Below are 16,712 nucleotides of genomic sequence, written 5' to 3' on the forward strand. Positions count from 1 at the left end.
TCGAACCCGACATACTTACAAATGGGCTTTTGTACAAACCACTGCAGTTGCTCGTAAAAAAAATATAAAATAAATAAAATGAATAAATTTTAAAAAATAATAAAAATAAAATAAATAAAAATAAATTACGAGTGAATGTTTGGAGTCAGAGCTTTATAGCACTCAGAAGAGATATAGCTAACCTAAGATAGAAGGTTTGGATGTTAGGGCGTGAAATGACCTTAGCCGTTAAAACGCCCTTAAAAATTAATAATAATAATAATAAAAATAAAGTAAAATAAATTATTGTGAAAATGTGGTTAAATTTAAATTTTAAATCCATTATATTTAGTGGTCTATTGACTAAATTACTTCATCATTTTATGTAAGGTTTTGGTTGAAATGATAAAGTTAGTGTGACATGTTGATGTACTCTGGGTTTTTGTTATTATATACCATATAAAAAATAATTTATAATATTATATAACAAATAAATTAATAAACTAAAGACTTCCTTTAAATTCAATCTGATAATGGGGTTCCAACAAAAAAGTGCAACGAACCTCGGAAAAGAATAACTTGTTTCAGAAGATTTCTAAATCAAAAAATGAGGTTTACATTTATTATTTTTTATTGGAATCGTAACTTTGTTCTATGTTCAGAACTTTCGGAAATCCACGCAGGGTTCAATAATGGTTTGGTTATTTAAAAACGTATGACAGTGATTTTCGAAAAGGCCGTCCACACCGGAAGAGGTCCATGAGAAGGTGTAACTGGGGCTTGATTTGAGTTGCTCGGACAGTCTCGTTTCTGTTATTAAAAAAAGAACAAAAAGTGTGTAACGTGTTCAAAGACTGGAAATTTCCTGTGCTGGAGTTTTCAACGGTTGGCGCACATTAAAAAAAAGTTTTTTTTAATTATTATATATTGTGTTGAAGAAAAGGATACAGTGGATATCGTTTACATGAAGGTACCGCAGGTTTTTGTACATTGTAACCGATGTCCGCTGTGTCCAATACATCGTTTATAACATACATGCATGCTGTATCCGATATGTAGTAATACGAGTGGATGTGTGGTAGAAGATGGGGGGATAATAACCCAAACAGAATGTACGTAAATGCATGTATGTACTGAATGCAACAAAAAATCTCCTTTAATGCATACAAAATTCCATCGACATTCACATTCTTCCGCTTAAGTAGGGTATATTATAATAATTTTTTGCATATTTTCTACATTTGCAAAGAATTCAGTGATTTTCTTCTGAGGTTTATTTTTACATTCTGCACAAAAGACCTTCTCGATTGTTGACGACACGATGGAACACGCTTCTCTGACGGCCTGAGAGGTCTCGTTGGTGAGTTGGTAAGACCTTAGTGTCGAGCACGCTGCATACGCTTCAGCAGTCGATAGAATTTTACCGGAATCGCCCTCGTCGTCTTCTATATTGGGTATGAATGCCGAGGGTTGCTCTTCAATGACCTGGGAGTTCTGGATTTCGTGAGACAATTCCTCACATATCACGACATCCCTGACCACCTCAAGAAACTCAATTAGCATTGATGACAGAGACGGTTTGTCTCAGCTCCGAGTAACGTACATTGTATATAAACAGTGCGAAGTGTAGATGACCTACCTGTGCGTTGTATACTGCATCCGATATTTCTGCCCCCCCCCCCGATCCAGAAAAGTGTGTGCTCTAAAAGTGTGTACGTTGTAAACGGTGTTATTGTAATTTCTGCTATACCATTTCACGGTGTCGGAGATTTTGTATTCTTTAACCGGTTGTACGTTCCATCGATATCCACTGTACTTCAAAAAACATTAGTCTTACGAGTAGTTAATCAAACTCAACTATAAATATAAAAGAATTATTCTCTTTTATTTTTTATTTCATTGTAAGAAATAACCATTAATCATTTTCATTTCATATTATTTATTTTTAGTATAAGAAGTATTTCCTTGTAAAATGTGAACCCCACATGACGCACCGTGCCAGCGCCGCGTGGCATCCGTTTGTCGGCCGACTTGCGGTGACGGTGACGGAGGACCTCACTTGTCCATATCATGTTTGACAACCGTTGAACCTCATCGTCGAAGTAATCATCGTTTCGTTGAAAAAAAAAAAAGTTTTAAAAATAGTGAACTAGGGATGATAGCACTTGCATTAGAGGAAGAAGATGCTAATTTGGAAAGAAATCATCGCAGAAGGAGAAGAATGACGATTCACAACGCGTAAAAAAAGATGTGTTGAAGGGAAATTTTACTCGCTCCTTCCACATCTAAAGTACGATGAGACAAAGTTTATATAAAATTAGAAACTTTTTTATATAAAATTGTACTAAGATTATAAAAACATAATAGAGAATAGATATATAAACGGAATATTTAAAAAAATTAACAAAAAATAAACTCTCCACTGGAGCTCACCGATCCGGGTCCGACAAATCTAAACAAAACTAGTTGGTCTCGGTGCGGAGAGGTGAGGACTGAAGGGAATTTATTTAGAAATCGTGAGATACGGTCTGCTGTGATGTAGGTTTCAGAAAAACATTTTCTTTATCGTGCCAACGTTTCGATCTTTATTGAGATCATCTTCAAGGCCTGGGATTTACAAACATTGTTTACATATAACAATTACATTTTGGATGTGGAAAAGTGAATTTATACAATGCAAAATATATTTTTTATATATTCAATCAAAGTATTTCTACTCACTCAAAGTGTTTGTCTTCTGTGTAATTGTGCCATTCTTGCGTGTCGTGTTGAGAGTGCCAGAAGATGATCTCAATAAAGATCGGAACGTTGGCACGACAAAGAAAATGTTTTTCTGAAACCTACAGTACACCAGACCGCATCTCTCGATTTCTGAATAATAACAGTCAACGTTTTCAGATTATTGAAACATGCCCATTACAAACAACAACAACAAAATTATTAACTAAAATCAAGATCATTTTCTATATCTTTTATCGTAAATTTTTTGTTGTTAAGCTTTTCTGTTTACTAACAGAGATGCGTCAAGTTCACCCTGTTGTCAAGATTAGAGAAGGCGTCGCTAGAATACGCTGAACTTGCCACGAATGGAATTTGGACAATCGCAATGAAAACCTGGAATAACCTCTTCCTTCATTAAAAATAAACGTGCTTGTGACAATTTTTGTTTATATTTGTAAAAGACATGTCAAGATGACAACATTCGAAGACTTAGAGTTAAGCCCATGGATCTCGCGACAGCTGAACGCCGTCGGTATAAAATCGCCAACTCCGATCCAGAAGGAGTGCATCCCGCACGTCCTCCGAGGCGAGGACGTGATCGGCGTGGCGAAGACGGGGAGCGGTAAGACGCTCGCTTTCGCCCTGCCCATCCTGCAGACGCTGGCCGAGGATCCGTACGGGATTTACGCGGTCGTCATGACTCCGACGAGGGAGCTCGCCTTTCAGATCAGAGACTCATTCTTGGCCATCGGCAAGTGCATTAAACTGCGGCTGGTTGTCGTCGTCGGTGGTATGATGATGATGGAGCAGAGCCAGGAGCTGGCCCGTAAGCCGCACATTGCCATCGCCACTCCTGGGCGGCTTTTCGACCACCTAAATAGCTGCGACACTTTCCACTTTAAAAAAATGAAGTACCTCGTTTTGGACGAGGCTGACAAACTACTCGGAGGTAAGCACCAAAAGCCATCTATTTATCTTATTTTATCTTGTAAACTGATAGTCCCGAAGACTTTCAACTGTCAGTTTGCCTAAATTCAGATCTAAATAAACTGAACTGACTGTGTGGCCGCAGATCAGTTTTTCATCCAGTTTTTTTTTCCAATTTTTTCCTTTATGTTGTGAGTTTTCATAGATACTGGGGTAATTGCATCAAATTTTGAAGAGGAGGAAAATGAGAGCCAGCGCAGAAGAAATTAAGATTATGAATTAATATTTGGTTGAAAAAAGAACTTATTTAAACCTGCTTCAAGAATTTTACAGTACAGAATTCTGTAAGTTCTTATAATGTATGTAGGGAGACTGCATTTTCCACACAGTGTCAACTGTCAGATAACCGTGGGGAACTGAGGTCTCGGAGGTCATACCAAACATCAGACATTTTGCTAGTTAAAACTGTACGGTTTCTTCATCAGTTAAACTGAGCTTGCATGAGGCATTTTAAACACAGTTATTGCATTCAAAACTGTGTAAAAATACATTTGGCAATAAATGATAACATTACTGTTTTTTTTTTTTTTTTTTTTTTAAACGAGGGTTCGCAACAGCAGAGGTTATATCAACCCTCGGGGTGCCGGTGTTTTTGAAAAAAAGCCCATTTGTAAGTATGTCGGGTTCGAATGCAGGGCCGCTGGATTCAAACCCGGGACCTTTACCTTACAGTGATGAGCGCCGTGTCAATGCCTAAACTGTTGCGGCCACCGATGCCCCCCTAAATGAACTTTATTACATACTTACCTTCCATTATATGTATTTCTTCCTTGGTAGTTATAAAAGACATCCCAACTTTACCCTCTACCCTCCTTGCATCCTTTGCAGATGACATGCCCATGCTTTCCTTTGATCCCGATCCTGCAATCGCCTTAGAAGAGCTCCAGGCATACGTCTGACAAATAGCCGAATGAAGCAAACTTTGGAGGAAAAAATCACCCATGTTACATTTACCCTCAGAAGCAAAACCCCTCACACAATATTCCTCAGCAACATTACTATCCGTAAAACTGACTGTGTACACACTTAACCTGGAACCCACACATACAAACAAAAAGCCTAACAGATGCTTCGGACTTCTCTACAAACTACTCAGATGGAAATCTAACATGTCGATAAAAAAAAAAACCGACACTACAAAACATTACTGAAACTGATTTGTACATACGGACTAGAACTGTAGGGCACCACTAAACATACCAAAATCCAACAAATTCAGTCCTTCCAATCCAACGTCTTCGGAATCATAATCAATGCTCCTTAGTATGTCTCTCCAATACCACCCTCCACACCGACTTCAAAATTCCTTTTATAAATAAATTAACCCCCTACCAATTTTCACATTCCATGAAAAACTACCCTCATTTCCTGACACATTAGTCCTACAATCCAGTATGAAGAGCAGTTGGCCCCGGGGCCTCCTTAAGAATTGTTCATAAATAACTATTCATAATGCTGGGTGAGCAACAATGGTTGTTAGCTCCCCTCAGGATAAATATTGTACCAAATTACATAATGCATATAGTTATACAGATGGTAATAATTTTTAAAACAGTTATATGCTTAATAAAATACATATGTAAAAGTGAATTTTTATAGTTATGTTTATACGCTGATGGAGAAAATTAACGCACCACTCTTAAATTTTAATTGTACTTAGGTTTATTCATCTTTTGCATACCAAATATAGGTTTGGTTGTAAAAATAAGGCATTTAACAAGAAAATTTTTATTACTTAATTTTAAAAAAATTATTGAGTAAAGAAAAAAATTCAAAAACAAACTTTATGTCCTTTTTAATACCAAGTATTTCCACCTCTGGCACAAATCACAGCCGTTAAAATCCACATTCCTTGGAAAAGATTTCTGATAAAATCCTGAGGAATTATTTTCCATTCATCAAGAAGAGCTATATCTACTCTTCTAGGGTGTTAGGACCTGGGGGCCCAAATGTGATCGATCGGGTTCAAATCTGGACTTCAAGGTGGCTACACCAAGCACCCAGCTCCAACCTCATTCAAGTAATCATCCACAATAGATGCTCTGTAAGCCTGTCATTATCCTGCATTAGCAAGAATCTCTCACTGATGTGGGGGGCAAATGACACTACACGGCCTTCAATTATGTCTTGTAAGTAACTATAAAGTTAGAGATCTTCCTCACACAACAACCAATTCGGTGCAGGCATCCAAGGAAACACCACCCCAGAACATCAATGATCCACAGTGGAATGCCTCCTGAGGAACAATACAGCATAGGGCATCCCTTTCTCCTGAGTATATGAAATTAATCCCATTTGAAGATTTGAGGCCAACTTTCACCTCATCTGTAAATAGAACTTGTCCCCAATCTTCCAATGTCCAAGTCACCTGTGCAAATTGAAGCCTGGTCATTTTGTGAGCTATGGTAAGAAAGGTCTGCGACCCTGGTCCCAGGCTTAGATGATTTTCTTTCTTCTTACATCCCTGGATGAAATTGAAACATTTCTTATTGTCATCAGATTTCTTATCTCATTTTCCTTAATGCTGCGGTTTTGTAGAACCTGATGATGATGAATGTTTCTCTGGTCTGTAGATGTAGCCCCTGCACTGGCCTTCTACTGGAAGGGCATAATACTCATTTCATAGTCATTATATTAAACTCTTATGCAATTACATGTTCTTTGTTGTTGTTTGACTAATTGGTTGTTTGTATTTCAGGTCAATTTGATGAAGAAATGCTTGGAATATTTGCTGCTCTACCTGAAAGGAGGCAGACACTTATGTTCAGTGCAACTATGACAGATACGATTGACAAAGTGAAAGCAATTTCAAAGAAAGAAATGTTTATGTGGATTGAGCCAGCAACTGTGAAAACTGTTGACCAGTTGAAACAGTATTACGTTCTTTGTCCACAGTACGTTCGGGATGGTTATCTTGTCGAAACTTTGAGGAGGTACCTTGCAAAGCACGGTGAAGTGTCCATGATTATTTTCACCGACACTTGTCGTAATTGCCAGCTGTTGTCCATGGTCCTCCGTATCATCGGGTTTGAAAATGTCTCAATCCATAAAATGTTAGGGCAAAAGGATCGTCTGAGAGCGTTATCAAAATTTAAATCTAACCAGGTGCCGATTCTTGTCGCAACCGATGTCGCTTCAAGAGGGCTCGACATCCCAATTGTTGAATTGGTTATTAACTACACACTTCCAAATACGTCAAAAGACTATATCCATCGTGTCGGAAGAACAGCCAGGGCTGGAAGATCTGGGGTCGCCATTACTGTGCTGACTCCTAACGATATCAAACTTCTTCAGGAAATTGAAACGGAAATCAACATCAAACTGGAAGAGTATAAAATTGACAGTAAAGAAGTTGCAAAGATATTTACACAAATATCCGTCACAAAAAGAGAATGTGAAATAAGACTCGATCAGTCAGATTTTTATGAAAGAAAAGCCATAAATAAAAGGAAACAAATGATAATGGATGGAAAAGATCCAGAGATACAGGACAACATTTTGAAAAAGTTAAGGGAAACGAAATTGAAAAAGAGGAAAACAAAACCAAATGTTCAAACTGCAAGTGTATAATAATGTAATATATGTATGGTAGAACATGTACTGCAGCATGGAATTTTGTTTTTTAACAAAACCTTTTCATCCCCATAACATGTCATCAGAGTTAATTTACAATTGTCTATCCAGTGGACTTACTAATATATAAATATATTTTATATAAATAATATTTTATATATAATTTGTGTGGTGATTAGTGACCGTTAATCGATAATTATTCAGAAATCGTGAGGTGCCAATCCCAGGCCCTGAAGATGATCTCAATAAAGATCGAAACGTTGGCACGATAAAGAAATTTTTTTCTGAAACCTACATCACACCAGACAGTATCTCACGATTTCTGAATAATTATGTATATATATACATAATTTTTTTTTTCAAATTATTTTTTGCCATTGACTATCTCAGAGCTAAATATGTAACTCCCTCTCACCAACCCATGATTTTAAGATAATTGAAGGACAAAAGCTTCTGCTGATATTTTAGCCTTAAGAATCCAACATGATAAAAGATAATTTTAATTTATATATAATACCCAAATAATACAATATTTCTTGCAATTTGTTGTGCAAAGTTGATTCAAATTTAAGAATTTTTTGTACACCATATTTTAGTTGTAGGTGTTTGTTAAAAAAAGGTTTATTTTCCATTAATTTTCAATATTAAAAAAAAAAAACTTCAAATAACTTTTTGTAAGACAGGTTAAAATTGAGCAATAGTACTTTAATTATTAAGAAATTTTAAAAATCAAAACAGGTTTCAATTAGCACCATGTTCTTTTCACCAAATATATCATTTTATAGTTACTACAATGTTTGGTATTTTGCTGTGTTGAAGGTTTTGCAGAATCAACCAACAAAATAATGAGCCATGTGCCAAAATAAACATGTGAATTGTTATGATCACCATTAAGCCTAATAGTAGTATTACCCCATTTTATATATTATTATTTTATAATCAACTCAGTCACAACACGGGGGCCTTGTTTGGTTTTAATATTAACGTGATTCTGTCACTAAAAATACTATAGTCTTTGGAGCTTAACCAATACAACGCGACATGTCCCAACACCCATCTGATATACAATTTTCCGTAAGATTAAATTACTTCTGTGCACATTTACCTAACATGATGTAATGCCACTGTACGCTACGCGATACACTGAAGTTCCCCAGTCTGAGGGAATCACCGTATGACACTGCATAATCCCACATTTTTCTGTTCGCCGTTGCAAGCTAGCAGATTGCTATTTCCATGTCTTCCTCAAAGCTATCTATTTTGTTAATACTACTGTGATATACACCGTATTGTTTGTCATGTGGCATGTGGTTGTTTTGAACAAATGTGCACACCCCACAATGGGTCGTCGTGTTGCATTGCATCGGGTGTGTCCTTTGCTTGACTAACGGCAAATGATATTAAACAATCCACAGGAGCTGAGGTTAAAAAACAGCAGTATTCTGAAGAAACACCCATTACCACCACAAATACTTTTGTAAATCTAGAAAACATATCCTTGGTAGCCATACTGTAGGTTTGTCTAGGAAAGAGGATTAAGTCAATATACATGGGAAGTGGATTTTTCATAAACTAGTGCTCAAAAAGTTTATTTGTTACAATGTATGAACATTGGACTTTGTACAAACATAATTGTGAATAAATAATTATTTTATATTTTGTGTATAAAATTATAGTTTAGTTTATTGTAACACTATGCTTATTGTTCGAACTGCCCTTTATACAATTTCTATTAATGTTACTATTTCATTCTAACCTAATAAACTAAATGAATCTCTCACTCAGATAAGAGGAAAATGTTTTATAAATAATAGCACAACAAAGTTATGTATAAAAAATTAATATAAAAGCACACATAAAGCCTTCTTTTTTTTTCTTTGTAAATAAAAATTATACGCAATAAAACAGAGCAGATTTTCTCTAGCTCACAGTTTGTTCAAATTAGCCTCAATATACATCTAAGCATACAATCTTCTTATAGACAAACGAATGTTTTAAATGCAAACTTTAAAACACAAGATTCCACGAGTTTAATATTTTCATAATCGCTCTTTAGTTATAACCTATTTTATATTTATACACTCTTAATTATTTATCAGTTGGTGTTATTACTTACAAGGAGAGGTAAATGAGTACCTGCAAGACATGGAAACAAAATAAAAACTTTGTTGAAAGAAAAACACACATTTCAAATATTTCACATTTAAAGTACATAAGCCACAAATTGGCTGATGAAATATGAAAATTTATTGTAATATTCGCTCCTTTTACCACTTACTGGAATGCTAAATTTTTTAATGGATATAATTTGTTTATTTTGTTGAGTTAATCTGCTTTTCTTGCTTTACGCTTCCTAATAGCGTTAGTTTCAGTCGCTTGTTCATCGATGAGATCTTCTTCTGGGATCTCTTCATCGGCTTCATCCTAAAAACCAAGAATTATCGATTATTTGGCAATAATTAATTAGCCTAAATAATAAATCATTACCGATTCCTCAGCCACATCGTCACCGCCGCCTTTTTCAGATTTACCTTTTGGTGACTTTTGCGGTAATTTTGGAGGCCATATGTAATCAATTAAACAAACCATAATCTAAGGAAATATACAGAGTTAAAAACAAATCCGTCACAAAAACAGAAACTACAACTTACAATACAGCTAAAATAACATTAAGGCCTTTTCGAATACCAGAAGGAAGATAATGAAGAATGTCACCACAAAAATAATGAACGACGTCAATATAAGCAAGAGTATCATCATAAACATGAAGCATGTAGTGTAGAGCAAGATGACTAGCATCAGAAGCACTAAGACCGGCATTAGAAAAGAACTCATCGGGTGTAAGAAGAGAGACATAATAGCAGCGAACCACACCTGAAGCGAAAAATTGTTGAAAAAAAAGAAACTCCGAAACCAAGCACAACATGCAATACAAACTTCCTTCTGGATTCTAAAAGGATCTTTCCCAAAAATTTAAAATAACACTTACCATGCCGAGAAGAGCGCCCAGAAAAATTGTCACTAATGCAAAAATCAAGTATGAGCCCCATTGCGGTAAACCGTATTCTATAGTTAGTGTATTGTGTATCAACTGAAAATTGTATACAATATAGATAATTCTATTTATATTTTGCACATGTCATACTTACTCTTAGACCTTGAGATAATTTGAAGAAATAAGCGACTATTGACATTTGAACAGAAGAAGGGTACTTCCAATTTGAAATCGGCTCAACCGTTTTCCATTTTTGGTCTTCGACAAAAGACATAAATGACTCTCGATCTCTACTGCCTGTATAACGCCTGAATTCTCCATTAATTACACTAGAAACAATTTTTTTAAATATTAATATATATTATATTAATATATAAGAAAATATTTAAATATATTTTAAATACATGTCTTTTATAAACCACAAAACAATATTTTATTTTAGAATAATAAAATTTTAGAAACGTAAACATGAACAAATGAAAAATTAGTTTTCAAAAACGGTACAAATTATTTTTAAATATCAAAAATGTAAAGCAAAAAACAAAAAAGTCAGTTCCAAACACAAAACCTATAAGTCCATCATACTTGACTGTAATTCTCATTAATGCTCAGACAATACACCATTTGCAGGCAGTTTTGAAAAAAATTTCCTTTAAGAGTTTTTATTTTTTTTTAGCCAGAAGAGGGCAATTAAGTATTGCTTGTATAACTTATACATACATACAGCTGTACCAAATAAAAATTAGAATTAACAAAACACCCATCTAGAACAAAAAAATATAGCCTTATTTTTGCTGACACAGCATGCTGATCTCTGGTTATCCATGGTCTCAATTTTTGCATCAGAAAATCCACTTTTTATTGCAGATATTTTGTGGGTGCAATGAAATGTGGTTTAAGTTGAAAATGGTGAAAATAAAGTTAAATGCATGGAAAAATAACAATCACTTCAGAATGATAACTTTTTAATCAGAAAATTACATTTGTGGGAAATTTTATCTACTACTTAATGTGTGGTGATTAGTGACCGTTAGTCAAAGAGTATTCGGAAATCGTGAGATGTGGTCTGGTGTGATGTAGGTTTCAGAAAAATATTTTCTTTATCGTGCTAACGTTTCGATCTTTAATGAGATCATCTTCAGGGCTCAAAGTGTTTGTTTTCTGTGTAATTGTGCCATTCTTGTGTGTCTGGGCACTCTCAACACGTCACACAAGAATGGCACAATTACGCAAAAAAACAAACACTTTGAGCCTTGAAGATGATCTCAATAAAGATCGAAACGTTGGCACGATAAAGAAAATGACCGCATCTCACGATTTCCAAATAATCATCTACTACTTAATTCTTGAAAGAGATTTAAACATGATTTCCCGAAAATTAACGAACAGGATTGTTCTGATCATTAAAACTGTTACTATTTCTGAATTTTGTGCAATTGGCAATCTCACTTTAATGTGAACAAGGTTAAAACATCAAAATTCCACTTTTTGTAAAGGATTTGTAAAATAATGAATCAACATATTCATCCCACATCAATTATTTCTTTTAAAATTTTGTGTTTATGCAAATTAAATTAAAATACTGAGAAATGTTGAGAAATCTTTTAGTTAAAATCTTGGATCAGATATTTATCCAAAATTAGCCTCTGTGGTACAATGGTTCAAATTTTGTTCTGCATATTTTGGCATATTTGAAGAATACTGAAAATTTGAAAAAAAAAATTCAATTCTTAAAAAGATAAAAATAAATTAGGCAAATAAGAACATAAAAGAAAAAATGCAAGACTAAAATTTAATTCAGATTTCGGTTAACTTTCCAGTTCAATGATGTAAACTGACACAATAGAATTCTCATGAAATAATTGGCATCTTTTTTTGTGGCCCCTATTTCCAAAACTTGTAGGTGTAGTTTTTGTGTTTCCTGAATATTATTTTTCTAAAGTGGTCGGGTTGTGGAATTAGACCTCAATTGAACATAAACAGTATAGACAATTTCATATATTCAATCTAGTAAAACCTAAAAAAATGGAACTTCTTCTACCAGGTTGGATTTTCCCTTTCAGTGATAAACAGAAATTAATTAAAAAAATAATAAATAAATAAAAAAACAGAGATAAAGGAATTATGTTACAAGAGAATTAAAAAATATCGTTTACCAAATGGCAGAATGACTGAGTGGGGAAAAATTACTGAAATCTTAAATGGAAACAATAAAGTTGTTATACAGGGAATCAGTAATTTGAGTTCCTACAAATAGACTGCTCCCATCACCTCTGTCTGAAAATTATTACAAGTAAACAATATAATGTTAATTTACTAACAGAAAAAATTTAATGTCAGTGAAGGGGAACCTCTCAAATACCTAACAATAATAATAACTCATGACATCACTGGATGATAACATTGTTAAACTTTAACTGTAGAATAAATATTTGTTTTTCAGAAGCAAACACTACAAAAGACTATTTTAAATGGCACAATTCAAACAGTAATAGTTGTAACGTATGAGTACTTCATTAAAACTCGGACTATTTAAATACGGATGGTTGACTTTTGAATATAAATGACATGATAGAATTGGATGATAACATTGTTAAAAAACTGAAGGGTTCAATGTCAAACATAAAATATAAAATAACAATTACCATGCCAAGTAAAATTTGAAGTTTCATAAGGTCTACTTTATTGTTTAAAAGAAGACTGCAATGTTTACTTAATATGAGTGCAATTTTATTTTTTACTGCTGTCTAATTCAATCACACCCTGGCCTGTCAAAATTTATCATGCCGAAACTGCTTTGTCTGAAGCAGTTCAACTTCAAACTTCAGAAATTCAAATATTCAAAAATATATTTTTATATACATATATTTGTCATGGCTCAATGATCATGGCATTGGTTCATTCAGTGCACAATGAACAAGCAATCTGCATTAAAAATTTATTTTGGATGATGAAAAACACCTTGGCAATTTGGGCATTACAGTCAATAGACATTATAGCATATTCGGGAATGCAAAACAAAAACAAAAAATAAAACAATTCCAAAATAAAATTCTTAGAATTGTAAATAACACACTATGCTTTGTTAAACTGCAGTCTACACCGAATCCAATTGGTTTTTCTCTTAGCTCCAAAATCCCATCATAGGTTTCAATGAAAAAAGACACAGCATGTATATCAATTCATTGGATGAAAATGATGGTGATACGATGTTTGAGACATTCGATTGAAAAATGAAATTTGATAAAGGTTCTATGTATGTTCTGTGTTGACATATTAAATGCAGTCTTGTAGAACAAATTACTGGCTGCTAATGACAATGTTTACATGTCAGAATCAGAAAAAAAAGATGCATGACTTTTAATTTTTGTCGAATCAGTATAGAAAAAAATGGATGTGACTTCATACTTCATGTACTCATGTGTCATACTTTTATTTAAAGCAAGCCAGTAATCACAATGATCATATTTGTAATTATTTATATCAGGCCAAAGGTGGCTTATGTGCAACTAAAGGAGGAAGCAAGCCTGTCAATAATTATGCTGCGGCAGTATGGTCATGTTGTGAGTAGAAATTTGATGTTTAAATACGCATAACATCAAAAACTTTTGGAATTTGGTTAAATCAACGCACAATTAGAAATCATGAAAAACAGTGTGGAACTTTTTTTTTAATGGAATTCTGAGCCGTTGAGGGCAAAACAAAGGAACAAAGGGCATACTGACATTTTTGAAGGAATAAAAACGGAAAGGGCTAACTTACTGGAATATCGTCGGAAGCGCAGTTACCATAAATCTTCCGCTAAGTCCAGGGGAGTTGGTAATGTCGACTTGGGCGACGGAGACACCCAGATCTTTACTCCAGGTGGAAAATTCTTCCCAGAGTGGTTGAAGCGCTTTACAAGCCGGGCACCAAGGCGCGTAGCTAAAAATAAAAACGTTAACAGTAAAATTGGTCCAAACTAAGGGAAATAATACGCAGATTTTTTAAAACGGAGTTTACTCACAATTCGACCAACCATTCTCCGGTGAGCATATCGCTCCAGTTGTCTTCGTCCAGCCGGATCAGTTGCGATTTGGAGTAAGTGAGGCCGACGTTTCGACATATCAGGCCTAAAACTATTAAAAAACTAACGGAAAACGCCATATCAGACCCGGTTCTTTTCTATCAGTCGCATCCAAAGCTAAGAGGGATTCAAGCAAAAAATAATTTTCATTCCTGAACTCGGTCTGCGTGGTAAAGAACGAAAACCTTCAGTCAGGTGTGAAGACTCGATTCCCGACCAAGTTCGTTGCGACCGTACTATTTCGAATTCACTTCTATCCTAAACAAACTTTTCGTCAGTTAACTCTTTAATCCCATTAATTAAAAATGATAAAAAAAAGAATCTTTTTTCATAAATTCCATTGTTTGTTTTATTGGGCACAAGGCTGTGCAGTCAGTGCGCTTGAATTCAAAAGAGAATAGTGAAACTTGTGATTACACTCCACCACAAAAACTTAATTTTAATTTGTGTTTTTTCATATACTAAGTTTAAAGTTATTAGTTACTTTTTTTCTTGTTCATCCTTATCCGTCTATATATATTGTCATATACTTCTTTAAATATATTTCTGTAAAATATAAACGGTACATTGTTACCAATAAGTTCAAATTTACTACCCAAATTGTTTTGTTTTATAAAACGACCGTTTGTCCCTCTAGAATTGCATAAAAACTTATCCAGGCAGAGCCAACAACAGTTAAATTTGACCTGTGTCTGCACAGGGGTCTTTTTTTTTCAAATTAATTCAGGAGAATTTTCCAAAGTATCTAGTTTACTTTACAGAAAGCTACTTAGAGAATATAAAATTCCATGTTGTGGCTGGAAATCATTAAGATCTATCTCAGCTGGGGTACCCAGGGATCCGTTCTGGGACCTATTTTATTTAAAATATTCATCAATGATATAACTAAAACAAAAACTAAATGTAGTTATGCATTGTACGCAGGTGATACAGTATTCTTTATCTCGTCATATAAAATAGATACCATTGCCAATCATCTCTCCATAGTTCTAAAAAAATGCTTCAAATATTTTCACAAATGGCGGATTAGACCCAATGAAAATGAAACCAAAGTTATATTGTTTACTAAATGTTATAGATTTGTTGTAAACGGCAGAATACTCCCTTGGAAAAAAGAAATAAAATATCTACAGGTAATTTTGGATTCAAAATTAACATTCACTAAGTATGTTAATAAAGTGGGTTTCAAGGCATTGCACATAATCTGAAGTTATTCTCTCTCTTAAACAAGAACTCAAAGCTTAGCACAACAAATAAAAAATTTATTTATTATCTTTACATTAGATCAGTATTACTGCACGCAGCTCCGGCAAGGCCAAACATGTAATATTATTCTAAGTTACAAATAGTCCAAAACAAGTGTCTTAGGTTGATTGGTTCCTTTCTTAGGTGGACTCCAATAGATTATTTATATTCCATATTAAACCTTGCCCGTGTATCAACACAAGTCAATATTACTAAATATTTTGTTTCCTCCTGTGTAAATAATAGTCACCCACATATTAAAAGTATTGTAAACTTAATTATTCAGAAATCATGAGATGCGGTCTGGTGTGATGTAGGTTTCAGAAAAACATTTCTAGTATTGTAAACTATAATTTAAGCTCACTATAGTACAAAAGATATAAATATAAGCATTTAAAGTATAAAAAAAGCATTTAAGGTAACTCTTAAATTAAATGTTAAGGTTTTTTTATTTTATTTTTTTCTTTACAAATAAATAGTTCTTTTTACAACTTATTAGTTGATAGTATATATAGGCAGGGAGCCTGAGACATCTATATCACCCTTTTGTACATATTTGTATTTATTTGTAAATTCTTATTCTTATAGTTAAATTGTTTTCTTGTAAAAATGTTGCCAGTTGAACATTTTTGTCAGGAGAATTTGGTGTTCCATCTCTAGTGTTCCTTATGGAGAACAAAACTGTATAATTTAAAAACATTAACTTGATATTCATTTCAGGTAAAATTGAATTGTTAAATTGAAAGTTTGAAAGGTTTATAGTGGAACTAATGATAATTTTAATAAATTCAATTTGGGTGTTGACACGGCGCTCATCACTGTAAGGTAAGGGTACCAAGTTCGAATCCAGTGGCCCTGCATTAGAATCCAACATACTTACAAATGGGCTTTTTTCAAAAACACCGACACCCCGAGGGTTGATATGACCTCTGTTGTTGCTTGGTTAAAATAATAATATAATAATAAACGCCCTTAAAAATTAATAATAATAATAATAATAACTATTAAATATATATATATATATATATATGTGTGTGTCAGATAGTATGGTAATATTTACTTTTTATTTTTATGCCTTGGTACCTTTTTTACTTATTTTAATTTTTCACTTTTACATAAAGCAAAAACTTTTTAATCTGGGAGAAA

General features: G+C 33.9%; 2 protein-coding genes across 4 annotated transcripts; one reads left to right on the plus strand and one right to left on the minus strand.

Moving 5' to 3' along the window:
* The first annotated feature begins 3,077 nt into the window (after positions 1 to 3,077).
* Positions 3,078 to 7,292, plus strand: LOC106667980 (probable ATP-dependent RNA helicase DDX49). The gene is made up of 2 exons (XM_014396332.2): positions 3,078 to 3,649; positions 6,386 to 7,292. Exons 1-2 carry the CDS (start codon positions 3,172 to 3,174, stop codon positions 7,255 to 7,257), a joined length of 1,350 nt encoding a protein of 449 aa, XP_014251818.1. The 5' UTR covers positions 3,078 to 3,171; the 3' UTR covers positions 7,258 to 7,292.
* A 1,525-nt stretch (positions 7,293 to 8,817) lies between these two features.
* LOC106667931 (thioredoxin-related transmembrane protein 1-like) lies at positions 8,818 to 14,610 on the minus strand. Of its 3 annotated transcripts, none has more exons than XR_001340669.2 (7): positions 14,262 to 14,610; positions 14,018 to 14,179; positions 10,410 to 10,584; positions 10,250 to 10,351; positions 9,912 to 10,134; positions 9,748 to 9,852; positions 8,818 to 9,684 (listed from the first exon to the last, which is right to left on the minus strand). XR_001340669.2 is itself a non-coding variant. In XM_014396230.2 (7 exons), the coding sequence occupies exons 1-6, from the start codon at positions 14,399 to 14,401 to the stop codon at positions 9,586 to 9,588; spliced, it is 783 nt and encodes a 260-aa protein (XP_014251716.1). In that variant the 5' UTR covers positions 14,402 to 14,595; the 3' UTR covers positions 8,818 to 9,396; positions 9,539 to 9,585. The 3 variants fall into 3 exon arrangements, 2 of the variants coding, with proteins under 2 accessions (XP_014251716.1, XP_014251714.1); XM_014396230.2 differs by lacking the exon at positions 9,912 to 10,134 and having other exon boundaries at positions 8,818 to 9,396; positions 9,539 to 9,684; positions 14,262 to 14,595; XM_014396228.2 differs by lacking the exon at positions 9,912 to 10,134 and having other exon boundaries at positions 14,262 to 14,595.
* Between the last annotated feature and the right edge of the window lie 2,102 nt (positions 14,611 to 16,712).

Source organism: Cimex lectularius, unplaced genomic scaffold (assembly GCF_000648675.2).
Source record: "Cimex lectularius strain Harlan isolate CLEC.00 unplaced genomic scaffold, Clec_2.1 scaffold219, whole genome shotgun sequence".
In the NCBI taxonomy this organism is placed as follows: domain Eukaryota; kingdom Metazoa; phylum Arthropoda; class Insecta; order Hemiptera; family Cimicidae; genus Cimex; species Cimex lectularius.